General features: G+C 39.4%; 1 protein-coding gene across 1 annotated transcript in view; it reads right to left on the bottom strand.

The window, feature by feature from the left end:
* Positions 1-969: 969 nt before the first annotated feature.
* EYS (EGF-like photoreceptor maintenance factor) overlaps positions 970-27810 on the bottom strand; it is a 120074-nt gene continuing 93233 nt past the window's right edge. The window contains exons 8-9 of the mRNA XM_086460467.1: positions 14306-14467; positions 970-2168 (exon numbers count right to left, since the gene is read on the bottom strand). Of these exons, the coding sequence (XP_086316593.1) occupies positions 970-2168; positions 14306-14467 (1361 nt within the window). The remainder of the gene's footprint in view (positions 2169-14305; positions 14468-27810) is intronic.

Below are 27810 nucleotides of genomic sequence, written 5' to 3'. Positions count from 1 at the left end.
AATATAGTAATGGAAATTGAATTTACTGTGGCCAAAACCTTTGTCTCGTAAAATTTCAAAATCTCACGTAAGGGTGTATAAGCCAGAAAGGTATAGCTAAAGCAAAGCAGTTCTTCGACTTTCAGGTTTTTAAGCCGTTAGGAATAGAAGTTATTTGTATGCAGGCTGTGATGTTCCAGCATTCCGGTTGTGAATGGTTAAACGAGAAAGTTTTCTTGTAGTCAAATAGGGGAGACCTCTGCTGGAGAAAAACAGCAGGCCTGTTTTATATCTGTTCAGTAATTCAGTAAAATACCTTTTCTGGTCTTAAAGTCATCGTTCTTTAATATGTTAGCACGAAGACAGGCTTAAGTTCTACTCTTCTACATAAATGCATATGCAATGGATAGAGACTTAGAAGGGAGGGAGAACTTCATTAACTAGAGTCAAGTCTTTGTGGACTTGAGAAGTAATTACAGATGTTACGATTTAAAATTTTCTCATTACAATAAACATGTGCTTTTTGCCCCAAGTACACCTTCCCCCAATTTCAGTTTTTACACTTGACCTTAATATTACAAAATTGTAAGAGAAACTCATATTCCAATAAAACTTAAGAGTTTTGGAGAAACAGGTAAGTTGTCCTCATAAAGCAACAGTTAATACTGGAGTGATGGCTGGCTTTATGAGCTAATTGCTACATCTTTGTCTACAAAACTATCTCCGTCACAATAAAGGAAAAAACTGCAGACTTTCCCATTCTTTTAAAGTGAATACTAAAGAATATGTATAAGTTATTTTATGAGTAAAACATCTGATCATGTAGAGTATACGCTATTAATATTCAACACTAAAAAATAGAAGGAATTAGGGACAATTTATTAGATGTTTTCTTATGTTGGTTCCGGAGTCTTACACTATCAGCTAACACAAGAAACAGGAGGAAGAGGAAATTGATTATTTCTAAAGAGTCTTAAACAGTTTTTCCAATTAATTTCCATAATTTCCATTGTAAACATTATAGCCTTCTGCTTTCATTAGCGGGATCTTCTTAGAGTCTTGGAAGAGCACAACATCTTTAATTCTACCAATGAATTCCTTCTGAAAAAGCCCTGTAGTGACTGTATTGACTTTCCTGCCGATTTCAAACCCACCAAAATAACAAATGCCACCGTAATTTAAAGCAGTGTATTTTCTGTGGGGATCAATATCTTCAAAAAGAATTAGCTCCTCATCAAGATATACCTTAATACAAGTTTGGTTTTGAACTACACTGACGACATGCCATCTCTCATCACAACAGGTGAAGTATTTGCTATGAATTAGAGGAACAGAGATTCCTTCTCCAAGATTAATCACAACTTTTAATGTTCCATTGGCAAGACCAATGGCAAGGAAATCATTATCTTCATCTTCACCTTTTCCCATCCATACTATTAAGCCTTCTGTTTGATTGGTAGTAAAATTTAAAGAAATGCGGCTATGTTGGAGGTCTCTTTTTCCATAATAGGGATCTGTGTATTTGATATAGGAGTTGCCAATGAACTTTGCTATAAAAAATTGGATTTTGCTCTCACAGTACTTGCCTGACCAGCCTAGTGCACATATGCAGACATATGAAAATGAAGTAGGTTGGGGAATACAGAAAGCTTGAGACCCACACCTGTTTTGTGAACAGTGAATAGACTGTTCACAAGTGCTCCCTACCCACTCTTGTGGACAAGAACAAGAAAAGCCTGAGTTTTCAACTCTACATGTTCCATTGTTTCTGCACACTGCGTACCCACAAACTGTTCCATCACAGTCACCAACGTTGGCTCCACCTTTGGGGTCGGTCGCTGTAAGCTTCAGTTCCCTGTTGTTAATAACAATTTCTCGTATACAACCAGTGAAACCTGTGGGTTCATTTTCTACTGCCATTGAATTAACAAGGTTTAAGGAGGACACCCCTCCAACAAAAAAATCTGTGTGCGCGTCTAGCGCGTTCATTCCAGGACTAGCTTTTTGAGTAATGTTGACACCATCCAGATCCAGGTAGCCTTCATTACCAACTCTTCCTGCTTTGAGTGAATGCCATGTATTTCCATTTGCATGGACCTTCTGAAAGGTCTGTAGGATGACTGTCTTGTCTCCAAGATTGTAGCGTAACTGTATAAATCCATTTACTAATGATATACATAGGAAGTCGCCTGTAAAAACAGTATAAAATAATTTTAGAAGCAGCACACTGAAGAACAGCATATTCATAATCCTGATGCTTTCATGCCTGTGCTTCCCCAATTCAGTAGCTTATTTTCAATAGTCTTGTACCATCACCATCATCCTATCTAAATCACACAAAGGGAAGTGTCCCTGATGAGCTTCTTAGGGCCTTTTTTTTTTTTTTTTTTTTTTTTTCACCCATTATTGGAAACTGAGCTTGTGTTTGCTTTAAAGTAAAAAGCGCAACCTTCTGGAAAGCTCTGCTTTGGTGCAGAGACTAGATAACTGGGAGGTAGAAGGAAACAAGATCACTTTGGCATCCAGGGAATGTGAGTTGGTGTTCCTGTGAAAAAGGATAGTTTCGGGCAAGTTACAAATACCAGAATACTCTCAATTTCCGTAGGCTGAATAAAGGCTTGATGGATTTGTCAGTGTAATGCACTGAAGGTTTGCCTGTACCAAACATACTCTGCTTTCCCTGAAGCTGCTTTTTGCAATGGGGATGTTTTGAGTTTAATGATTGGACAGCTGTAGGAACAGAGAAGCTTTTCATTGAATTGTTCTGGAGGCCTCCATGACAGGAAGTATTAGCAGGGAGTTACCTTTTCTCTTACTATCGGTGTTTCTTGCCTTAAAGGCAATATCAAAGGAGAGAGAGTACCGCTTTGAACTGTACTTACAAACATGAAGAAGAAAAGCTGGGAAAGGTTAGGAAATGGGGAGGAAGGTGTGCAAGGGCAGAGACTGAGTCTAATAGGGGAAGGTGACGGTGGCAGAAGAGTCTGTGAATGAAAGTCACATTTTCAAACTTTTTGATGTTTGCCTACACAATTTAACTTTTTTTTTAATACTGCTTTTGGGAATAGTAGGCATAAGGTTCTTGATTGTTTTTTTTTTTTTTTTTTAAATAAGTTTATCAATTAATTTAATAAATATGTTTATTAAATTTGAATGTGAGCTTTCTCTCTTAATAGTTACCAGTAAAACTTAAGTTTCATGTGGTAATTAGCTAATTGTCATGGGTTAGCACTGGGCTGGCCACTAATGAATGACAGATGCTCTCTGTTAACCACTCTCCTTCCCCAGAAGAGGGAGAGAGAAAAGAAGGGAGAGAGACTTACGGGTTTGGAAAAGAAAACTAAAAAAGCTTCAATGAAACAATAACCAAAAAAAAAAAAAGAAAATATAATAATATTAGTAAGAAAATAATGAAAATATATGTAAATATTTACAAAACCAATATTGAACCCAACCCTCTGATGACAATATGTCACCACTGACACTTCAGGGATGGCACTGGGGCAGTCCCAGGCTGGACTCAGCACCAGATGGGAACTGGGTGCAGGAGCTGAATTCAGGAATGCACAGATCAGGATCGAAGACAGAAGAATGGATGGAGTCCTCCTTGGGCACTGGCCATCAAAGAAGAGAGCTTAAACCCTTGGGATCCCTCAGCTTTATACTGAATATGACGTATATGGGATGGAATACTTTGTTAGTCAGTTTTAGGTCACCTGTCCTGTCCACTTCTCCCCACAGGTACAACCTTTTCACTTCTGGGACCCCAACATGGGGCACAAGATTTAACAGTGACCCTGGTTTCTATAGGAGCAAGTATAAGCAAGAGCCTTTCTGCATACCATTCCTTGGTAGTAACTATACACATCAAGCACTATCGCTGCTAGAACCAGACACTGGATGGAAAAAAAATATGCTGTTAACTTCATGAAGTGCATTTACTTAGGCTTAGCTGAAAAGTAAAATCACTGAACGGATTGGGTTCTGCCCCAGCTCAAACCAGAACAGTAATGAAGAAATGCTGCTGTCCTTGGTGAAGAAACTTTTTCTGCTTCTGTTAGTCACCACTTCTAAATTTGGAAACTATGATTTCCTTAAAGATTCAGCATTCTAAAGGGTGGACCTGTTACTAGAATGGTTTGCTTTCTTGGGGGTTTAATATTTAGTATTTAATGGCATTGCCCTTAGTGAAATTAAAAATTAATGGCTAATTTACTGGAGGCTTGTGAGCGTTACTAAAATTGTACCTCTTTTCAGCAATTGTTCAAATTCCCATTCAAGCAGGGTAGCGATGTTTCAGTTCTATTAGTGGCTGTGGAACACATGCTTTGTGCCTCACCTTCCCTGCCCCAGGCACCCATGGGAAGAATGAGAAGGCTCTTTCTTCTTTCAACTCCAGCCCAGATGGCAGAGCACTTCCTTCTAGCTTGTTAGTTCCAGTTGTGATGACCTGTTTTAGTTCCCTGTGTTTAATGCTCTTTTTGAGTACCTTATTTGTTTCTGCTTTTTTTCAGAAAATGGGTATAATTCTCTTCACTTGATTTCTCTTGCTCAGTGATGTGGCTTTAAGCTTGCTTTATTTTTCAGTGCATAGTTTGAGTGCACTTAATCTTGCTTGTTTGTTTGAGCAATGTATGTAACCTGCTTGTCTTTTTTCTTTTATGAGGACCTCAATCCTAGGGTAAGAAAGGAGCATCAGAAAAAGCTTCTGAACTATCTCTTTGGCAGCCTTCAATCTCCTCTCCTACCCAGACATGCAGGCTTGCACAAGGACATGAGTACTCATTCTTTGCTGTCTAGGAAGAAGGAAAACATCTGACCAGGGTTGCTTGCTCATCTGTCTTGTAATCAAGAGCTGGAGAAGCAGGAAGTTCTCCAAGACTTTCTGGCCTGCAGGGAAGTCTTTTGGTAGCTTTGCACATTTGACAATGATCTGTCTGAGATGGTACTAGAGAACAGCGCTTCAACTATGTCTAGGAAAAAGTGGACAGTTTCAGCAGTTAGTCATAGTGCTTCTGCCTCAAGGCTAATGATGTCTTTGCTAATGTATTTGCAGTCACTTTTGGAGTCGTATTTAGTCTTATTACAAGAGCAAATCTGCTACTGCAACTGCTGCCTACAGTGTAAAGAGATTATGGCTGAGTACTCTGGATTATGTTCTAGCACAAATTTGAGGTCTCTCTTCAATTTGGAGTCCCTTCCTTTTGTGCTAGTTGTGAACAAAAAAATTAAACTTCACAATTTCACCTCTCCCTCAGGCACTCAAGGCACTTTCTTATTCCCTTCTTTAGACCCTGCCTTTACATAGATGAGTTGCCATTTTAGTCCTTGGCAAGAACAACAGAGTGTTGAGATAAAATTTATGATGTGAACATTGAACCCACGGTTCAGCTCAGTATTTCTCCGTTAAGTTTATCATGCCATAGGTACTACTCAGGGACAATTGTCTGAAAGTATTTTAGGACTACTATAAAGTGCTGTGTGCTTAGTGTCCATGAACCTTCCTCTCAAAGTGAAGGCAAATTATGGGCTTGTCTTTGTTGCTCTTTACTTTAGCAACCAGTGACATTTTCAAGAAGGAACCTCGATCTGCCCTGTCTCTGAGGGATGAGTTCCTGAGCTGAAGCCTGTGCAGGCCTATGCCGTCATAGGAATTGCAGCACTGCTTTAAACAAATGGCATTCTTACACTGAATTTCTTCTCTCTGCAGTCTCAGTATGGGACACGGTGAAGCAAGGCGGTTTCCGCTGTTTCAGTTTGAGCATCACTCAGACGTGTCCCATACAACCCTAACTGGGGCCGAAGACCTTTCTGATGAAATTTGATTTTGTTAAGTGTGAAGGAGGTGACATCCTCGGTTTTTCTAGAGCTAGATTTCATAGTTGGTCCATACTTTCTAGAAAAAATGACCTACACACAGGTGGATGCTCCATTCCTGGCAGTGTTCAAGACCAGGCTGGATGGAGCCTTGCGCAACCTGGTCTAGTGGGAGGTGTCCCTGCCCATGCAGAGGGGTTGAAACTAGATGGTCTTTGAAGTCCCTTCCAACCCAAACCATTCTGTGATTCTCAGACTTTATGATGACACATAACTTTGTTTCCACCTTTTCAGATTATCATCTCATCTAATATGGACTATTTATCCTCATCAGTAGTGTCACAAAAAAGGCAGAGAGACTCCTGAGGTAGGCACTCACAGTCATCCTTTTCTTGTGCACACATGTCTGTGCCCAACCTGTTGGATAGTGTGCAAGGAAATGTAAGGCAATCTGTATCAATAAGGTTGAATCTTCTTTAGAAATAGGCTGTTGTAGCTTAGTTGTGGCTTGAAACTGCAACACATCGAGACCTTGGGTGCTGAACAAAATCTTCAATGGTTACAGCATTCGGTTCCATTCTGATGCACCTTTCTGCCCCTTTGATCTTCCCTGTTTCAGTAAAATAAGAAGAAGGGTTTTTTATAGCCCAAATGCTAAAAGGTTATTTCCTTGTCTTCTCAGGGGAAGGGGATTTTGTAGCAGTTGTTGCCTTAAGGAAGGAACTGTTCTGGAATTAAAATAGCACTTTTACTTGCAAACTCTAATTCAGGGTTTTCACCAAATGACTGAAGGTCAAAGTTGCTCCACCTCAGGGTGGGTTGTCTCTGTTCCATAGTAGATGCCAGCACTCTGAAATGGGTGTCAATTTTTCTTCATCACTTTAAATTTCATGTTTTCATTATGTGCACAAGTCTCACCTGCTGCCATATCAGATGTCATCATTCCCAGAAGCCAAGTCAACTCTATGTCCTGAGCAGTCAGTTCCTAAAACTGGGAGTTAATGAAAAGTCTCCTATAAGTGCATCTGACTACTATGGTGAGATCTGGATTACCCATGATGATACTGGCTTATGTGGCTTCTTACGATGAATTCTGAATGCATCGCGAATATTTGCAGCTTGCTGCTACTCTGAATGAGTATGTAAGCCTGTAAGCAAGTTGGTTCCAGTCACACAGCCAAGTTTTAAATTCTCCCAGATGGTGACAATGTCCTTGCATGTTCAGCCTTTATCTAGACATACAGGTGTGTCTGTATATCCCCGTCTTGAGAGAGGATCATGCTTAAGCAGTATCAGGTCACCCTGTTTTTGTGTTACCACAGGAAACTCATCTACGTTGCAGTGTGTCAAAGCTTTGTACAGTTGGAAACGCATGCTAGGAATGCTGCACTCTATTTTGAGAAGTCCTGTTCATGCCAGAAGTATTACCATGCATAACCAATGTGATAGTGTTAAATTTACACAGCTGTGTTGGGCAAAGATCACTGCAGTTACTGCCATTGCTATCAAGTTTGCATAATGCTGATATATTTCCTAGGAGGACTGAATACAATGTGAGAGGATCTTAGGCTGACAGACCATGGCCAGGGAGGGTATCCTGGATGTGTTTTTTACATTTCTCTTTCAGGGTCTTTTCTTTTGCTCTCTGTATGCGTGTAAGGCAGATTGCCTGTTAGAGTACCTGAATTTATTCCTACACTTCACTGCAAATTAACAATAAAAAGGATTTCCCACTAGTTTTTAAGCCCAAAGGAGCTTCCAAAAGATCCTTTTAAATGACTTTGGAAGCAGTGGATTCAGTCTTTAGCCAGTGGCGTTCACCTTTTTGATGCCATTGTCACGTCCCCAGCAATAGTGAGATGCAGGTCTCTCTAAAGGCCTCCTGATTGCTCGAAATTCACTGATTAGTTCCTGGACTACTGGAGGTCTAGATTCCTTTACAAAGACTTGTAAGACATCTGACGCTTATCCTTTTTCTCATCCTGTGTTGCTAAGCAGAAGCCTCTGTGCTATGCTGGGGATAGAGGCTTTGATGAGCTGAGTGCTTCAGCAGCTTCTGCAGAGTACGTCTCTCAAGAGCTCTAGGCAGTGGTTTCCTGGTTACAGAACTTCTGTAGTCTTGGTTCCTTCAGCCATTTCGGAACCTTGACACAACACCTCTGGATGCATGTTTGCTAGCCTCACCCTATGCCTTCTGGTTTTTACCTCACTTTTCCGTCCTCTAGCTCAAGGCCAGAATGTCAGTTTCTGTCATTGTGGTGTCACGTAGCATTCCCCGCGCACACCCCCCCCCCCCCGTTCTTTTTCAGAAACATTTATTGATCATTGGCACCATCTCAGTGGCAGAGTGATCATTTGAACCTTGTATTCTCGTAAGCAGTAACATGCACAGGAATCATTCCCAGTTAATGAAACCTCTTACTGTAGGTTGTTTTCAGTATGTGTTCACCTTCACTCTAAGGTGACCTCTTTAAGCCACCATAATAAAGTGCCCGTGTCTCCAACACTTATTGCCTCTTGTTGGTATGCTTCCTATAACCATCATAGCTCCAGATGCATCTTTGCTCACTGCTCTTTCCTGCCTTGCTGAACTCAGTTCACATTGCTTTCATTCTTCCTTTTTTTATCAGCTTGTTCTTCACAGTTTTCCTTTCACCCTGCTGTTCTGTATGATTTTCCATGGACCCAAATCATGTCCTCTTATGCGGTGACCCTTTCTGTATTCTTCCAGGAGCAGAACTTTTCTTTTCTAGCAGGGGCTGAAATAGCCATGTTAGCCTCCAGCTGAATGGCTGCACTCTGTGGCCAGGGAAGGTGATGCACTGTGGTCTCCACATGAGAGGGAACCTAACTGAGCAGTAGCTGTCCTTCACAGCTGGTCTCCTGAGCATTTCCAGGAGCCAGAATAAGGCCCAGGGCCAAGGAGAGAAAGCAAAACAGAATTGGGAGGGCTATAAACAGGTAGAACAAAGGAATGAAGGACAGAGAGAAGAGATGAGCCTTATTCTCACCTTTCTGCAGGCTCTCCTGCTAGTTGCTAGCCAATTATATATCAGCATGATTGAAGTTTGTTGTTCTCAGCTTAATTTCTATCTTTTGTTGCCTTCCTTGTCTTTAGGGGTTTGTTAACCTTGACTGTCTTTGCCATGGTCTGAATGCATGCACACAGTTAGGTATCAGTCCGCTGACAGTTTATAGCAGCTCGTCACAGCTGTTGCAACTTGATCTTTTATATAGTGATGACTGTAGCCAGTGCCTCTAGTGCACACTTAGAGGAGCTACTGCTGGATATACTTTCTTGGATTACCACACATTGATTCTGCTCCATGTATGGAGCTGCATCTCACAGCTAATGCAAGACTGAGAACAGGTATCAAGCCAAGCCTGTGAATCTCTCGAACCGTTTAAAAACCACTGTGGCAATAGGTAGAATCCAGCTTCCACTTAAAGCACCCATCCCAGAGCAGAAGGGCATAGCTAGGATCCAGAGCAGCCCTGCAGACAGTGATGCTCATACATCTAGACAAAGTGGGTGATTATGTTACTTGTAGGTTGGACCACTCAGCCTCGGCTTTCAAAAATGCTGCTCTTCTTTGTGAAGAAACTTTTTCTGCTTTGTTTAGTCACCACTGTCACCCTGGCATATTTTGGCAGCTGAAAGGAGCTACCTTCCTTGAGCAACCTTAATTTGCCAGCGTTGGTTTTGGCTTGTTTGCCAATGACAAATGAGTAGCAATAACACTTCATATGCAACAGATTCCAGGACAATGGGGGTGTCCCTACTGTCACACAGGTAGCTGATAGTTCTGCTTCCTGTGCTGCTGGTTTAGTCCATACAAATGATTCCGAAACTAGTAACAAAGTGGAAATTATGTCCCTGTCAGCTAAGGAAGCATGTCTGCCAAGAAAGAAGACTTAACCACTCTAAGTTTCTGTTCTAAAAGTGGGTGGATACTCAATTTGTTTCTGATTACGAAAACAACATTCCTCCCTTGTGGGTATTCTAGACATTCTGAGAATTTCCAAAAGATTTTAGTCCAATTCCATTATTCAGTTTTCATCATAAACAATGTCTTAGAAAACCACGCAGACATCACACCCCCGCACTGACTATCTCTTAGTTTTCATGCTTTAGATGTTTAAACGGAAATGCCTTAAATATCAGGAGTTAATGCTCTGAGGTTTTTCAGACCAGGTAGGTAACATAATCCAGTTAAAGAGAGACGGAGCACTGGTGTTGCAGATGTTGAGTATTAAATTTAGCATGAGTCATCCCATTTCTGTTTATTAACCTGACTTTCTTCTTAGTCACCCAGCACAACTGTTCTTTCTCATCTCATCAGGGAGCAAACCTTTCCTTCCCTCTGGCCTGAACTCTGGAGTGGCACAGACAGTCTGCCACATATTCCACCTTTGTGAACAAATGTAAAACTTCAGTAACGCTGTGACTCAATGAAAAAGTAATGCTCCTTACTGCCTTTTACCCAGAGTGCCAAGGCCTTTGAGTATGTAGAGTGGTTGCTATGTAAATTGACTGAATTATACATTGTTCATGCAGTTGATGCACATCCAGCAAGCCTGTCTGAATGAAAAGCTACTTATTTAATGGGGCTCTCACACTTTCATTGGTAGGAAAAGGATACACTGCACTTGAGAAAATGTGAAGTAGGCTGGCCTTCTACCAACACTGCTGAACTAACTCCACAAGAATGCTGTATGGTTTGCAGAGACTGTGCTCAGAAGCAATGCATACAACTGTCTGCATCTCCTACATTTCTACCTCTTTGGCATAAAACAAGTAATCAAAGCTGGGGTGGGGGGCAGGTGAGGGGGCGGGGAAGTCCCCTTGTCATTCTGTCTGCAAGTTTGCAAGCTAAAATATGCATACATAGCTCACTTGTTGGGTTTTCTCCCATCTTATTATTAACATAGCTAGCCACATAAATTTTTGCCAAATTTTGGAAATTATTTTCTTAGGGCCTGCAGAAATCAGGCTTAAAGTCATGATACACAATCAGTAACAGCTGACAAAGCAAGAAAACTGATGACTGACAGAATTATAGGAAATTCTGCCAACAGGTAAAGGTTCACAGGATGTTTTCCATTTTATGCCAATTTGCCAGGTGTTTAAATGTGTGTACTGAAGTAATCCCATTTTTAGAGGAGTGGAGGCTGGAACCAGTGTATCAGCTTTTGAGTAAGAAGAGTAGCCACCTACCCACCCTTTCTAGAAATGCATGTAATCTTTGAAAAGAACAAAGCAAGGAGGAAACATTTCAATGGAAGTCTCATGTTTATTTCTTCACCCACAACAGTTTTTTTTTTTTAAATGATGGGAGGATTATTGGCAGGGGCATGCCCCTGAAGGGAAAGTCCTGGTGTAGTGTTTACATGGGTGACAAGCCAAGCCAACGTGTAACTATGCCACTCAGTATCGTTGCTAAATTAGCTGCAGAGTCAGAGCTCTTTTCTTTTAATAAAACAGCATTGCCTAGTGAGGAAAAAAATGTTCTAATTATTTCCTATTAAAAAGGAATTTTAGCAAAAAAATCCTGTGATTTTGGCAATCAATTTATTAAATCTTACATAACTGTGTAGAAGAAAAGGCTTTATATAAAGTGCTTTCTAAACTAATCCCCAACAGAAAGCTCTTTCACATCTGCTGGCTGCTAAGAATACTTTTGAGTCTTTCATCAGTCTAATTCTGTGTGGATTTGACAGGATTATATGAAGACGAATATAAAGAGCCAGATGATTAGCTTTTCCTAAATCTTTCAAAACTTCAGGACAGTGAAAATGGAAGTAGGAAATTTGTAAATGAATTAAATTACTTTATAGAAGACTTTTTTTATTTTGAAATGAAATTGATATGATTCTATAAAGTGGTTTAAAGAAAATATTCCGTCCTGTGCAATCTAAACATTCATGAATGGCAACAGAACGAGGGCATGCTCATGCTAAACCACTCCTGGCCCCAGTTAAACAGACATAGCAGTCTCTTTGATGCTCCTTTCCAAAGAGATATTTAATTTCTTTATATGCTAGCTGCTTCCATGACCTCTGACTATTCTTTTGAGAGAGATCCTTTCTTCTCTTTCTATTTTTCATGGCCCATGTAATGCTTTAGTTTGTACTGGAGAGAACTCTTTACTGAGAATCTCAGAATTTGGCCTGAAAGTGATAGAACTATAAAAGGTTCATTGTAGAAGACAGAGTTCTTTGCAAATAAATGTATTTGCGTTACAGATGTTCCATATATTTTTCTGTGAAGCTGCTTCTCTGTATGTGGTTGTAATTAGAAGATGTCAAACAGGGGGTGCCGCAATGTATGATGTATTATCAGTCTTCCCAAATAGCAGCCTGTTAAAACGTCTGTGTACAGAATAAGAAAGTGGTAAATTTGGTATATGTGTGTTTACATGCATGTGTGGCTGATTATGTTTATTGAAATATCTCAAAGCTGTGGGCTTTGAACAAAGGAATGTGAAAATACATGGTAAATAGTTAAGTGGGGTTTTTTTGTCATACGAAGTCTCATTTTTGCATAACGCACTACTTAACACAAGTGGAAAATTTGCTTTAAGATCGTGTTATGAATCATATATAATGCTTCTGTTTAAAAATGTGCAAGACACCACATAAATGCAATATAAAGATGAAGTATGTTAATAAAGTAAATATAAAAATTTTATAGAATCATAGAATGGTTTGGGTTGGAAGGAACCTTAGAGATCATCTAGTTCCAACCCCTCTGCCATGGGCAGGGACACCTTCCACTAGACCAGGTTGCTCAAAGCCCCATCCAGCCTGGCCCTGAACACTGCCAGGGAGGGGGCAGCCACAGCTTCTCTGGGCTTCTATTTCTTCCTTATACCTGATCCAAATCTACTCTCTTTCAGTTTGAAACTGTTACCCCTTGTTGTATCACTACACTTGCTGATAAAGAGTCCCTCCCCATCTTTCTTGTAGGCCCCCTTTAAGCACTGGAAGGCCGCTATAGGGTCTCCCCGGAGCCTTCTCTTCTCCAGGCTGAACAACCCCAGCTCTCTCAACCTGTCCTCACAGGGGAGGTGCTCCAGCCCCCAGATGATCTTTGTGGCCCTCCTCTGGACCTACTTGAGCAGGTCTGTGTCTTTCTTATGCTGGAGGCCCCAGAGCTGAACGCAGTACTCCAGGTGGGGTCTCAGGAGAGCAGAGTAGAGGGGCAGAATCATGTCGCTTGGCATACTGGCCGCACTGCTTTTGATGCAGCCCAGGATGCAATTGGCTTTCTGGGCTGTGAGCGCACACTGCTGGCTCATGTCCAGTTTTTCATCCACCAGCACTGCCACGTCCTTCTCCACAGGGCTGCTCTCTTACCCACTCATCACCCAGCCTGTGTATGTGCTTGGGATTGCCCTGACCCAGGTGCAGGACCTTGCACTTGGCCTTGTTGAACTTCATGAGGTTCACATGGGCCCACCTCTCCAGCCTGTCAGCGTCCTTCTGGATGGCATCCCTTCCCTCCAGAGTGTCAACTACACCACACAGCTTGGTGTTGTCAGCAAACTTGCTGAGGGTGCACTCAATCCCACTGTCCATGTCACCAACAAAGATGTTAAATAGCACTGGTCCCAGTACCGACCCTTGAGGAACACCACTCATCACTGGTCTCCACTCAGACATCGAGCAGTTGACTGCAATTCTTTGAGTGCGACCATCCACCCAATTCCTTATCCACCGAGTGGTCCATCCGTTAAATCCATGTCTCCAATTTAGAGACAAGGCTGTTGTGAGGGACAGTGTCAAATGCTTTGCACAAGTCCAGGTAGATGATATCAGTTGCACTTTACTTATCTACCCTTTTACAACTTAAAGACTAAATTTTAAAATTTATTTACACTGTTTGGCACATTTTGTTTTCTTGCCATGAGGTTTTAGGAATGGTAACTCAGTAAAGCTTAAAATACTTTTATAAATAGTATAAATTCTTTATTTAGACTCATTTTTCACTCGGAATATCTCGCAAGTGCAGAGCTTGTATGTTTTGCATACTGTATCAGCAAGCTTTTCAGCATTATATATTAAAAAGTTAAACTTCTGATGAACCTCATTGGCTCTCTCATAGTCTGTTCACTTTCGCTTAAATTGTTTGATCAGTTTTTCTATTGTTTTATTTTTGGTCATTTTAAAACACTGGGCCAAACCCCCAGACAGTGAATCCTAGGGTAGCTGCACTGAAACTGTTGGATCAGTATCAGTAAATGTCAGTTGAAAAACTGGCTACAGTTACTTTACAGGGGAAAATGGTTTCCTGAACCACTTCATTAAATACTTGCTGGCTTTGGACTAATCCAAAATTTTGTTATGCCTGTTTTTTTCTTATGAACTTGATTATTCACAGTTCAAAACCCAGGTGCCACGGACAGTAAGTTACAGAGACTGAATGCCTGAATCACTTCAAGGTACTGCCTTTCTTTTTCAAAAAAGTACCTGGGTGTATGATGCCAGCAAGCTGGAATATCCTTACCTGACTGAGTACCCAAATGCTGTGCAGTGTAAAACAGGATACCATCTGGAGATAGAGGCTGAAACTGTAGTTTGATATGGGTCTTATGCCGGATATAAAAGGGTGCAAATGACATCCATGATGATTCATTACTTCTGAAAGACGGATCACTGATGGAAATATCTGAAAAATATGAGAGGAAATGTCTTCTGAAAGATATTTTGAGAGTACTGCATTATTATGACACCAGTTGTCTGCAGTTATTTTGTATAGTTCATAAATGCTGTACATAATAATTCCAGTTCTTCCCTTTCAAAAGCCAAAAAATAACCTGGATACAGAGTAAAACTTAGATAATAGCAAATCAATGCTATTTTGTCTTCTGTGTGCCTTATTTTCATTAACAATCAAGCCTGTAGTTGTAGTGCAAAATAAATATGATCTTGTTAGTGTTCATTTTCAAAGAAATTTAAGTGTGAATTTTACATTGTTTAAAAATTCAAATGCAAAATACTTTTGCAGAAGTCAGAATAAACATTTATTTCTTAACCATACAGATGAAAACCGTAGTGGAGGATTTTTAACGAACTGCTTTGTATGTCATAAGAATGTGCATTTTAAGTGGAATGTGTTCATTAATTGCTGCTTAAATTTGCATTCGGAATAATCATACTGAGGTGGATGGTAACTCAAATTGTCCCATCTTATACTGCAATTGAGCACTTTCACAGGCTTACAGTGAAAATACAATGTACACTTTTGAGCTATACGCAACTTCGTCATTCTGTCTTACCACTTCTCTCAGTGTTGATTGTTCTTAGGGGTCTAAGAAATTGGGTTGACTGAACGCCTTTCAGCCAACTGATAAATGATTATACTTTTCTATGCTGTTTATGACACTTGAAAAGGTTTCAAATTTTTCCCACTATAATGATATTACATATTTGAGATATGATTGTTAGGTATTAAGAAATTCATTATCATTTGGTTGTTAGTTTGGTGTATTTGTGGGTTCACTGGAATAAGGCAAGCTATTATAGGAGTCTATACTAAATACCTGAACTGTAAGTGCTTCCCGCCCTCACTTTTCAGTTTTCCTGCTGAAGCTATGTTGTTTCTCTCCTAAGAGGCCAACATCTTTATTCATTTTCATGAACCAATGTCATGGTTTTATAGTAACTTGCCTTCAGTCAAATATACCTTCAAGATGTCCTTGTGCATTCCTAGGCAGCCTTATGCTGTCTTTCCACACTCAACTTTTCTGCATAGCGTCTGCTCATGAATCCACTTGCCATCCAGTTGTACCTTGCATTGCCTGTCGCAGATAGGCCTTAGTTGTTAGATCAGTATACAGTCAGCATGCTGCAAGATTTTGTAATTTGTCTATTTGTCACACCACCTCTCTCAGAATAGGATTCAAGGTGTTATCAGCACCTTGTTACCTGTTATCAGCATAATGACTTGAGGACGCCTCTTGAATGGGTTGTAACCATACAGCTGGCCTTTTTGTTCATTTCCCCCACTAGATTACAGTTAATACTTCTAAGGAAGGTGCATGATTTAACCTCACAAATTCTTAGTAAGTCTAAAAGTAAGTTTTAATATCTGGAATATCAGTTATAATGGATTTATGAAATGCTTGAATGATCAGAATCAGGCTTTTGATGAGCTGTTATTCAACCTATGAATATATTCTCATGCAAACACATTACATTAACAAATCACTCCCATCTTAAGCATCGTAATAGCTGTTATGATACCAAGGCTAGGCAGTGTCTGTAGTAATATATTACATAATGTCAGAAATGTGAAGTTCCTGGCATCTGTATTTAAAAGCTGACAGAAATAAAAATAGTTTTAAGAGCAGCAATTATCTTGGAAGATAAATAGTAATAAAACTTGCTAAACAGATTAGGTGATGTAATTTATATCCCTAAAACTTAAAAACACTATCAGATACAAAAGACAAAATAATACTTTATAATTTTCATATATATTTTTAGGTGCTTGTATTTTTTTCAGTAGGTAAGAGAAAATGTTCTCCATTAGTAGTTAAAGATGGAATCCCTGTACTGATGTCTTCATATTTAAAAATCAGTCAGAATTTATGCATCATTTGGAAGTCATTCTTCTTTTAGCGAATTTTTGCACAGTGAGACTTACATACGGAGGAACTGTGCCACAGCAGTCAGTCTTATATTAAAGTATGCTGCTGCTTAAAAGGTCATACCAGGTGAAAGGTACAATGAGGCATCTGAAAGTCTTCATGTCAGATCCAGTTTCACTTTGCCAGTGTAGTTAATTCTTGACTGCTTATGAAGGAAGCATGGACAATGACTAGTGTGAAAGCAAAATGTTCAGCTGCAGCAGTGTTGAAATGCTACGTTGCTTATCATTGGAAGGCATATGAAAGGAAGATTGCTATGATAAAAAGCCTTGGAGCAGAGAGGGAGAACAAGGGCACAAAAAGGTGATTTTATAATATCACTCAGATAATGAATTAAATTCATGGCTTTACATTATGAACAGAATATTAGAAAATGGCACCCACATCTTCAGCAGCAGATATCAGAATGCTTTAGAAAGGAGGTATTATCCTCATTTATAGATATCAAATAAAATACTTCATTTAATGTACTTCATTCTGAAACTTCGAAGACGCAAAGATTTTATTCCTATTTTGCTAAAGAAGTGGGTTTATTGCCAATAAATATATCTTAAAAAATTTAGAAAGCAACATATTTTGCCATAATGCAGCAGGAATAACTACAGAAGTACTAGAGTGACTTCTAATTTGCTTGTAAATTATCTGTAGAACCTGTAAGTACTGATTATATGCATGGAAAAAACCTGACTTGACAGGTACATGGAGATGTGCACCCATATCTCATAACAAAATACTTTAACTCTACTGCAGTGCACAGAGATGATCAGTATAAAATTTAATTTTTGCAAAATTTCATCTGTAGAATGACAAACTTTTAAGGTGAAGAATAAGACAATTTAAGATTTTCAATTTGCTTTTATGGCAGGCATATGCCAACCTAAGATGTCATGTCAAATACTGAGGTACTTTACTGTTGTTTTCTTGGCAACAATATTTTTTCCCCATCTAAGATAAGAAAATATGAAGCTTGGCTAAACTTGTACAAGACAGTTCCTGTGTTACATATGCTTACTCCAGAGAAACTCTTTGCTAAAACAAATGAGGTGAATGGATGCCTTTGCCAATCCTGTAAGCTAAATTTGTAGGACTTGTGCTGTGTAACTGCATTACTCACTAGGGCGCTCAGCACTATGTGGTGCTTTGTAAGCACAACAGGCATTTAAGAAAACGTTTCTGTTCTGTATCTGATTATTAACTCACTTTTCTAAGCTGAGTACTAGTATCTGATGAAGCTATACATTTCTAAATGATACCAAGAGAAACACTAAATCCCTTTAGACCAGTTAGAGCTATGGGAACACAAAGTTCCTGCAAGTACCATTGCTGAATTGTGATTTTCCTTTCCTCTACTATGCATTAATACCTTTCAGGTTCCTCCTGCTGTCCTGATATGATGAGCCCTGTAATGCTCACACATCCTATTCAGCTGTTGTTATGAGCAAAGCTTTCTAGGTTATTCTTGTAGCTGAATTCCCACCACTGAAGCAGAAGTGCTTGTACAGATCCCAGTCTACATTTGACATTACATTTTGATAGTTTCTTCAAGCTATCTTCTTTTTGATAGTTACCTCAAAACTTTCAGCAAGCCCATTTTGCTATTCAGCATGTCAAGGAAACTTGCAGTGGAAGAGTTAAACAGTCAGCAAGAAAAAACTGAGACTCCAAGATGGGAGCACAGAGGCTGTGGAAGCAGAGATGGGCTACCCAGCAGGAATACAGAGCCAGTGCCTGAGTTGAACAGGGATGGAATTAGGAGTCAAAACTCAGCAGGGGTTGAAACTGGCAAGCGATGTGAAGGGAAACAAGAAGGTCTTCCAACAAGAAGGATAAGAAAAATATGAGACCTCTTCTCAATGGAGTGGAGACCTACTCAAAGCCTTGTTTGGTTCGTTTTTTTACTTGGTAAAGCCCAATCAAGCTTCCCAGGTCCCTGAGCCTGGTAGATGAGCTTGGGGAAGTGAAACATTACCTATGGCAGAGGAAGAATTTGGGAATACATCAACTAATCAGATACAAGGGCAGGGCACCAGCCAGGATGCATCCCTGGGTGTTGAGGGAGTTAGCCAATATCGCTGTGAGGCTGCTCGCAATCAGTAAGTTCTGAAAGGTCATGGTGATCACAGAAAGTTCCTGACAACTGCAGGAAGGCAGAACATCATGTGCTCCTCCAACAAAGGCAAGAAGGATGATGTAGGGACCACAGTCAACCTCACCTCGCTTGGGAACTATCATGGAGCAAAACCTCCTTGACGCAATATCCAAGCATATAAAGGACAAGATGATGACAAGGTCAAATTGTATGTGACCATCCTGATAGCTTTATGTGAGGAGATGGGTGGCTTAGTGCCAAGCTGAGAGCAGCAAATTTTGTTTGCCTTGAGTTTGACAAGAGCTCTGACAGTCTTTCATAGTAACCATATGGTCAAATTGGCAAAAATTGGTTTGGATGGATGGGTCAGTCTGTGATACTAACCAGCTGTGTCAATTTGCTTTTCTTCTCTTGAATCATTTTTGCAACTAAATATATCAAACAAACTTTTTCATAGAACTCTGTCACTTGTCTACTGTCTTGACCACAAGCCATAATTTTGACTCAGTATTTGTTTTGTTTTGGTGGTGGTAGAAGCCAGTCTTATTGTCAGGGAGCAGTGAGGGCTGGGAGGTGGGAGGCAGGGGCCAGGAATGATTTGACATGTCTGGCAGGCAGAGGCCTCTCCAGCCAGGGACCTTCCCAGAGTGAAGTGAGCAGGACAGGCCCTGGGGGAGCAGCCGGGTCAGCTCCAGAGGCTGCATCATCAGGCAGTTCCACAGAGATAAGGCAGGTGCTAAGGTCAAGCTTGCAAGTCAGTCTGTGGTCAGAATCCAGGCCCAGATCGGCATGGCCAGGCAAGGCATGGATGTGATGTTCCTGCAGTGTAGTGCAGTGAGGGATCAAGGGCAGGAGCCTCTGTTTAAAAGCTGCTCCTGAAGCAATGCAGGAGGAAGCTCTTGCTGGGGCTTCTCAGCAAAGCTGTCTTTGAGACCAGACACCAGCTAGGTGGCTGGCTCAGAGACCAAGCAGACAGATCCTCTGGAAGTCGTAGGATGATGCGCTCAGGGCCCTGGCGCACAATTCAATAGCAATAAACACCTGTCTGAAAGCTTTAGACTCCACAGTAAGAATTTTTCAGTGATTTTGTTCCATCACAGACAGAGAGTGAGCAGCTCCACTAGTTGCTTTTTTCATTTTGGAAAACAATGAGAAATATGGCTGTATGGAAATCTTCATCTTAAGATGCAATTTGCATCAAATCGTAGCTCAGAGATTACTGATATTGCATGGGCATTTTTTCTTTTTTCTGTGTAAATAGTTGGAAAAATGGAAAAAAATAATTTCACCTTATCTAAATGGAAATGTATTTTTCTGTTGAATTAATACTTTTTCTTTAATATTTGAAGAGCTAACTTTTCATAACTTATAAACTAAGTCATGTACAGCAAAATTAAAAGAATAGTTCAACTTCAGTTTTTAGTGCGGTGACAAGTAGAGCATGTTAACAAAAGTATTGATTATTAACACAACTCAAATATAACCATTAGAGAAATGTATTCATGAAAAAAGGAATTTTGCCAGACCTGCAGCTATTAATAATCCTTGCTGCCTCTGAAGAGGAGAAACTGAGGCAATCATTGTTCCGAGCAATACTGGAACAAAAGATTGCAGTTTTGTAAGTGAAGTTTACAGTTCTGTTGTTTGGTTTTGTTGCAGTGGTTGCAGTAGAGTTGTTATCTCTACTGTTAGCTAATTAGAGACCTAATTAGCTAAGAAGTAACATCTAGGAGCATATGGCTAAATCCCTAAAGGATCTCTGGTTTCCAAAGCCTAAAATAACTATTACTAGCCGAAGTCAAAACAGTAGACCTCAGTTTTTCAGTACGACATATGTTAAGAGATCAGTGCCTAAGAATGTCATAGGAGCTAGCAAATTGTAGTGGGAGCAGCTATGAAACCTCAGTACTAGGAAATTAGATGGACCAGAAATCTGAACCTGATTGTCCTGCATCTAACGATATGGGTATTATAGCCAGGGTATGGATAATTTCTGTTTCTTCTGCCAATGAATATTTCAGTAAACAAAGATTTCCTAAAAGAGATTAGATGATACAGGAAAAAAGAAAACCTTACCTACCCAGTTGCTCAATGGTTATTGTATTCTTTAAGGATATGACAGATACGGGTTCAAGTATTTGCATCATGATAGCGAAAATGAATGCTTAATCACTAGGCAATTAGGAAAATGTTATACAAAAAAAATCTACAAAAGTTTAACTCATGCCTGGCTTTAGTAGAAAGCTTATTTGAGGTACTGAAATGCTCTGAAGATGCTTTCAAGGTGAAATGTGCAAGAATGAACACCCAGTCTAAGATTCCCTCACTAGGACCATTTCTGCACTGGAAGCCTTCAATTGTCTAAAGACAAGGGTGTTGAGCGGGACTGTGAGTGTCTCAGTGGAGCCTGATTAAGCAATTGGTAAAGAATTAAGTATCTAAAACTTTATTAACCTAGTCTGAAATTGAGATCTTCACTTAGTGATAACTTGGACTGGATTTAGTCTGAGAACAGTGCAAGTGTGCTTTGAGAAGGACTGGAGTACCAAACAAGCTGTTATTCTGCATAGCATTTGTGAACATAATTAAGTCAAGGAAATAGATTATAAAACTGGAGGGATTAATTTTGTCATTAAGACACTTACTTTTAGCTGTCTACACATATTATTCAGCAGCATGAAAATACCCTTTATGGTCAACTGTCACATAAGACAGGATTCAGTTGTTTAAACATGTTTGTCACCACTGAGATGCTTTAGTGTATCCAAGCCATCCACATGGGCCTGGCTGGTATAACAGCAAACATGGGATCTGCTGCAGCTGGCAGCCAGAAGTTGTGAGGGGGATGTGGCAGCATGTACCAGGTCCTATTTTCAAGCAGCTGAATAGAACCACTATGAAACACAGTCAACATCTGGAAAGAGATTCACCTTATCCTGAAGTAGCCTCCTCCAAGGTGCCAGTTTCCTAAACGTAAGTACCTACTGTTATTTTTTCACAACCTCTATTGTCTTACCTTCATGTACCATTCTGGAAAGCCACGTGTCCAAGAGGACAGAGGAATCTATGAGTCCTGTCTGAATGCTTTTGGATACAAGTTTGAATGCCAGGGCATCTCAAAGAGCACTAAGCATGTACATTTATTAAAAAATTTTTAGCTAAGTAGCTTCACTGACTCTATTGACTGTGTTGAACTCACATGAGGTCACTTAAATCTAGGTGCCGTGCCTTGCCTTTAAAACCAGTTCCTACCCTTGACAAAGTTTCTGTTCTTTGCAAAGTAAGGTGTCTAACATGTTTTCAGCAAATCATTCATGCTGATAGAGGAAGTCTGAAAATAATCCCAGAGCCATCCTGCCAAGTTAGCTGGCTGTATCTCGTTCTTATTCAATTAGGTAACTGGAGGGAATGCTAAGTGCATGATTGAATTTTTATTGGGACATCACAGCACATCATTCATGGCTGACCTGGTGTGGAGGGCATTACTGTTGTACTACATATCAATTCCTTCATTTTGTCATGCATGACTTCTACTTGAGTTTATATATGATTAGTCCATGACATGTATTTAAGTAGGCAACTCTATTCTTCTTGATGTTTTATACAGATAAATATTACAAATGCATGTTTTCTTGTGCTTACCATGAATATTAAGTTTATTGGATTGTTACTTTATAAATCTGAAAGCTTAGATTGCTTTTTAGGTAAAACTTTAAGAGCACTTCTTATCCTTATAGGACATGACTGGTATAGCTACTGTTTAAAGATTTTCACATGTTGTCAGAAAGTTTCAATAAATGATAGTGGAAACAGAAAGCTTGATGGGATCAGTGTTGCTTAAATGACTAAGAGATCACAATTAGTCACTGTGACTCAAAACAAGCTAGTAAGTGCCTGCAGTGACAAGTTTCCAAATAAGGACTATGAAATACTTTGTGCATTAACCAAGCAAGTCTAACTGCATTGTCAGATAAATCCAACATATGCGTGCCTGCATGTAGGTGTGCTTGAGTGTTTGTACATAAGGTGTCTTGTCATGTAAAAGTCTTGAGATAAAGCATACTGTGAATTGATTTGTCTAATAATAGCAGTCAAAATATGTCAGGTAAGTAGACTATGTAGAAAGAAAAATATTTTTATGGTAAAAATTACTCCAAAAGTCAGTTTCTTCCATTTTTCATTCATTCATCATGACTATGAAGATGGATTAAATAGTTACATAATTGTCATTACTTATTTTTATTTTCTGTCACTTTATCAGGTATTTTCAAGAATTCGATGTATTTTTGTATCAGAATAATGGAATTTGACATCAGAATAATGTCTAGAAAGTTGACTTGAGCTGATAAACATGGCCAAAGGAAGATGTTTTTCATTTATTCATCAAGGAAATGGCTTTATTTCTTGACAAGCATCTCATTAAATTGAGGATAAAACAATGAAAAGCTCTTTAAATTTGCTTTAATTTCTTCAAGGGCTGTACGTTGATGGTATTTGGAGCTATCGAATTCAGAGACTAATATATAGCTGAAGAAATCTATTTATTAACTTATTTCTTTGTGAAAAGGGCAGTAGCATTCCATTATGATACCTTGAAGTCAAGAAAAAGTATTTTAATAGATTTTATGAAAGTGTGGTGAAAGCTAATCCTGCTAAAGAAAATTGTAGAATAATTTAAAACTTACAGAAATAGTGTGATGAAAACCGTACCTACTTTTGCCACTGGTAATTCTTCGTCAATACCGCCATCTATAGAATCTTTCAATTATTACATCGCTGTCCCCTTAAATGAGACTATTACCAGCTTTGTGAAATCTCACAATGAACTAGTCAGTATTCAAAGCCATGTAGTAGACTACCCAGACAAAGTGCTGAGATCTGGAAACTCTTGTTTGTTTTGAACATTGTGTGTTAATGAATTAGCTAGACTAAATTATATGCTGCTCTGGGCTGAGGCTTCACTTCTTAATCAGAAGGCAATTTTAGAGTTGTCTGGTAATTTGGTTGCAAGCTTTAAGTGACCTGAACAAAAGATTTTATTGACATCGTGTTTTGGTGTCCTGGAAAACATAACTACTTAAAAAAAAAACCTAAATAAGCTACTTCCCTGGTATTCCTAATACTTGTGGTTAAGGGAGTGCTAACTGAGAATTAGCACTGCGCCAGATCTTGGCAATGTTTGGTTGCCATTTATACACTTCAGGTTTTGGGCTGGTTTTGCTGTCTTACTGTTACAGTTGTGACCTTTTCAAACCAGTGGAACAGAATTATCTGTTGCTTCATGTGTCACAAAGAGTCTTAGAACTGGTTTGAGCCCGGATGGCAATGTTAACACTATGTAAAAAAGACTCCTGCATAAATTTTCCATTTCCTTCCTATTTCATTACATCTACTTTTATTTCTGGCAGTATAAATGAATTTTTTTGTTTGTTTGTTTACATCAGTGTTTAGAAACCTGAAACAGTTGAAGAACCATCCTGTCTTATGAGTGTTAACGAGCTTGGACAGCACAGTACACCCACAAAGTGGAGATTTAAATTATTCTAGAATTAATGTGTTACTCTGCCTTGCCTAACAGACAAGGCTTTGTTCCTTGGACCCATTCAGATATAATTAACAACTCTTTCCTCTCTTCCTAGTGCTCCTTATGGGTGCTTGCCTTTGCAAAATAGGTCCTAAATTTCACAGGCATCTTCCTACTGCACTTCAGTTACCAGCGTGCTGCCTACCTGCTAAACCTCTTGGTCTTCCTCCCAGAACAGCAAGTCCTGGCACTTGCTTTGGCAGGTTGAAATATACAATGAAATATTTGCTCTCAGAGTGTCAGACCAAAAAATACCTGTGGACTACTTGCTGCATACTAAACTGATCGTGTACAGCCTGTAGGAAATGCAGGGTAACTGAAACTGCTACCCTCTCTTCATCAAGTGGCTTGACTTCTAATATCCTCTAAAGTACACATTTAATACACATCTTACTGCAACATCCTGAGAATGTTGTTCAGTATTTATACTTTGGCAATGAGCATTGTGAGAGTGGACCAAGTAAGCACTGTGAATTTCAGGCCATATAAGCCATTAACACTATGTTATTTAACTGATCTTTCTCTCCCTGGGTTTACACTTGTTCTAACTTAGTTTTCCAACTGCTGAACACTTGTTAGTGCAGCTTTGACCTCTAAAGTTTAACCATAATGTACCATATCTCTATGCTGACAGTCGTTGCATCCTTGGTGGTTTGAGTTGCTGCACTAAGAAGGACACATCACGTTGCTCTTCAAGAATAGTTACATCCTCATCCGCACATGTGTTTTCATCTCTCATGTACATAGTTCACAAAGAACTACAAACATTTTTAGTGTTTGCTAGGCAAGTTAGTGCTTGATTATTGTCAGTTTATGTTTAAGTATCCTTAACATTTGTGGTCGCCCTTATTGTGGTTCTACCCCTACTGCCCCATTTACTCACTTCACCTGAGTTGTTCTCATGCAATCCCTGCTGTTGAACTGTATTTACCAGTTGCTATTATTTGGTAAAACCCTATTTCTTCTTACTCTTTGTTATTCTCCTCTGCTTTTTTCCCTCATAAATCTCTTCTGTCTTTTTCTCACATTTTTTTCCTTCTTTCTTGCACATTCATTAGTCTCCATCATTTAATTTGCCTTTGTTCCCTCCTGGTCCCTTGGGCTGTTCATTGCTCTCTGTCTCTTTTTCTTTTGGCTCCGATAACCACCATCAATCCAGAGATGAGATATTCAGTCTTGATAAGCAGCTGGTTTTTTGCCATTCAGTGAATTTGCCATCCACTGAAAGTGCAAACTGCGCTTCGAAAAATCTCATGATAATTCATTATTCTGCCAAAGTAAGGTGAAATACAGAGCAAAGAGTTTGGTCAGGACCTATAGTCCCTATCCTTAAAAAGAAAGCTTTTAAATAAAACAGAGCGGAACTCTCTAATGTGTTTACCAGGAGGAGGAATTACTAAAAGGATGGCAATCTACAAGAAATACAATTTTCTGTTGCTCAGGTATAAGCTATTTATACTTGTAATAGTGGCTATCACAAGAAGATCCAAATCTATCCTGAAACCAGAACACAGGAGTGTTTACATGATTAATTACCTGCTTTATGTATAGCACATGTCCTGGTGATCAGTGTCCTGAATCCAGATGGCATTGCTTTTGAAAGCCTCACTTGAAAGGAGAATTCGAAGCTCAAAAGTTCATGTAAAGAGCCCTGAAAAGCTGTTGCAGCAGAGGCAATAGAGGAAGCACATTCTTACATGAAATAAAGAACTTGACAATGACTTTCCAGAAGCTATATTCTCTTTGATTTGAGCCTACCAGTTGCAAGTGCTTTCTGTAATGGGATTTTGAAACTATATCCATTTATAGGGTGAGGACTGCAAATCAGGTCAAATGCTGTTCAGCTTGTTAGTTTTGTGCTTGAAACTTGCTCCGTGGGCACGACAAGGGAGGCTGGACCTTGGCAGGCAGTTTGAAAAGGAAGATATTTAACAGTAACTGGAGTTCCCCAAAAGATATACAGAGAGCTTCCTGAAGGAAAAGCATAAGCTTGTACAGTATTAACTTCAATCTAAGAGCTGCAGAACAGCGTGTGGACTGTACTACATCTCCTTGAATGCAGAAGCACTTCAGACACTTGGAGGAAAAGTCCCTGAGCTTGTAGCACCTGTGTATCACATTGTTGAATATTCATTTGTGCAATCTCTCAGAGAAGAAAACAGATAGTTAAAAGATTCCTATATGTGAGGGTAAGAAGTGCAAAACCAGCAAACTGAGGACATATTTTGAGGGTGACATGTTAGAAGAAAGCCAGGGAGAACTGACACTTGAAGATTATTACAGTGATATTTGCATCTTTTCTCATCATTCTCAGTGCATCCCTACCCAATAGCCAGTGAAGTCAACAGGAACCTCTCCATTAGCATCAGCAGAAGTTGGATAAGGTCCCAGATGCTTCCTACTTCTGAAGTGTACTCAGAAGTGTACTACTGAGTTCTGAAGTGTGTTTCTCAACATACTTCATTATGGTGAGCTTGGAAATAGAAATAAGCACTATAACGCTGCTCTGAAATGCTTCCTGTCCCCTCAGTATCTGACAATGCCACACTGCCCACGAATTTGGCTGAGTAATTTGAAAAAATTGAAGGAACAAATGGTGTTAAAAATAAACAGAGTCAGAAAACACTGTCCAACAATTCATAGCTTTAAATTCCTTTTTTTTTTTTTTTTTTTCCTAACAGAAAGGAGCACCACTTTCTTAAATAAAATCTGTTTTGTACTTTGTGTCTCTATGTCATATTTAGTTAATGTATTACAAAATACTGTGTTCTTCCACCTAGACATTATCACATCACTGTATGTACAGTGTACTATCCATTTGCCATACCTTGTTCACAATAGCTGCCAGTTGTTCCAAGAGGACAGTGACATGTGTAGCCATTAGGCAGTGGCACACAGGTACCACCTTGCTTACACAGATGGGGAGGATCGTGCTCAGGTTCACATACTGACACTGTTTCTGTGCAAAATGAACCTTTCCATCCAGCGAGGCAGTCACAGCTGTGGTGGGTAAGTAAGTGAAAGGAAAGAATGCAACACAATTACCAAAAGATATCAACATGTCTGTAGCAATGTAATCAAGATTTTCAAGTTTGAATGCCTATATTTAGTCATCTGATCCAAAATTGTTAACAGAAGAGTATAGTAACAAAGTTTCTCATTTAACTTTTCGATATGTTTATTTTATTGTAAAAGAAAATAGTACCTAACAGGAAACATTTTATTTTATTTATACAATATTAGCATCCATTAAAAAAAAAAAAAAAAAAAAAAAAAAGAAGCTTGTGGCTCTTTTGTGTTTTGCTCTACAAATGACTCAAAAAGGCCTTGGCTTCATAAACTAGGAGGAGTCAAAGTGGACATTAAGAGGGAAAGGAAAGAAGTGAAGAGCATCCATAAAAATAAAACCAGATATCAGTATAAGGGAACTGCTAACAATTCCAAATTTTAGCCAGTAACACGAGTCTGTCAGTAACTGCCCTTAGCTATTGTTCACTTAGCTATTATTCATTTGCTAAAGTCTTATAATTGGCACATCATTTGGTGAAACACTTGATGGAAAAGAGGATAGCGGACTTGACCATGAAAAAGGTGGCAAATTGAGTCTTATCTATTAATGACTGTAGATCTATGCCATAAGCAGATTTTCTAAACTGACTGAATCATCGGACTTGTTAGTGTTCACT

The sequence above is a fragment of the Leptosomus discolor genome, chromosome 2, assembly GCF_034619465.1.
Source record: "Leptosomus discolor isolate bLepDis1 chromosome 2, bLepDis1.hap2, whole genome shotgun sequence".
Taxonomy (NCBI): domain Eukaryota; kingdom Metazoa; phylum Chordata; class Aves; order Leptosomiformes; family Leptosomidae; genus Leptosomus; species Leptosomus discolor.
The sequence above is the reverse complement of the archived record's forward strand: the minus strand, read 5'-3'. Positions and strand labels throughout refer to the sequence as shown.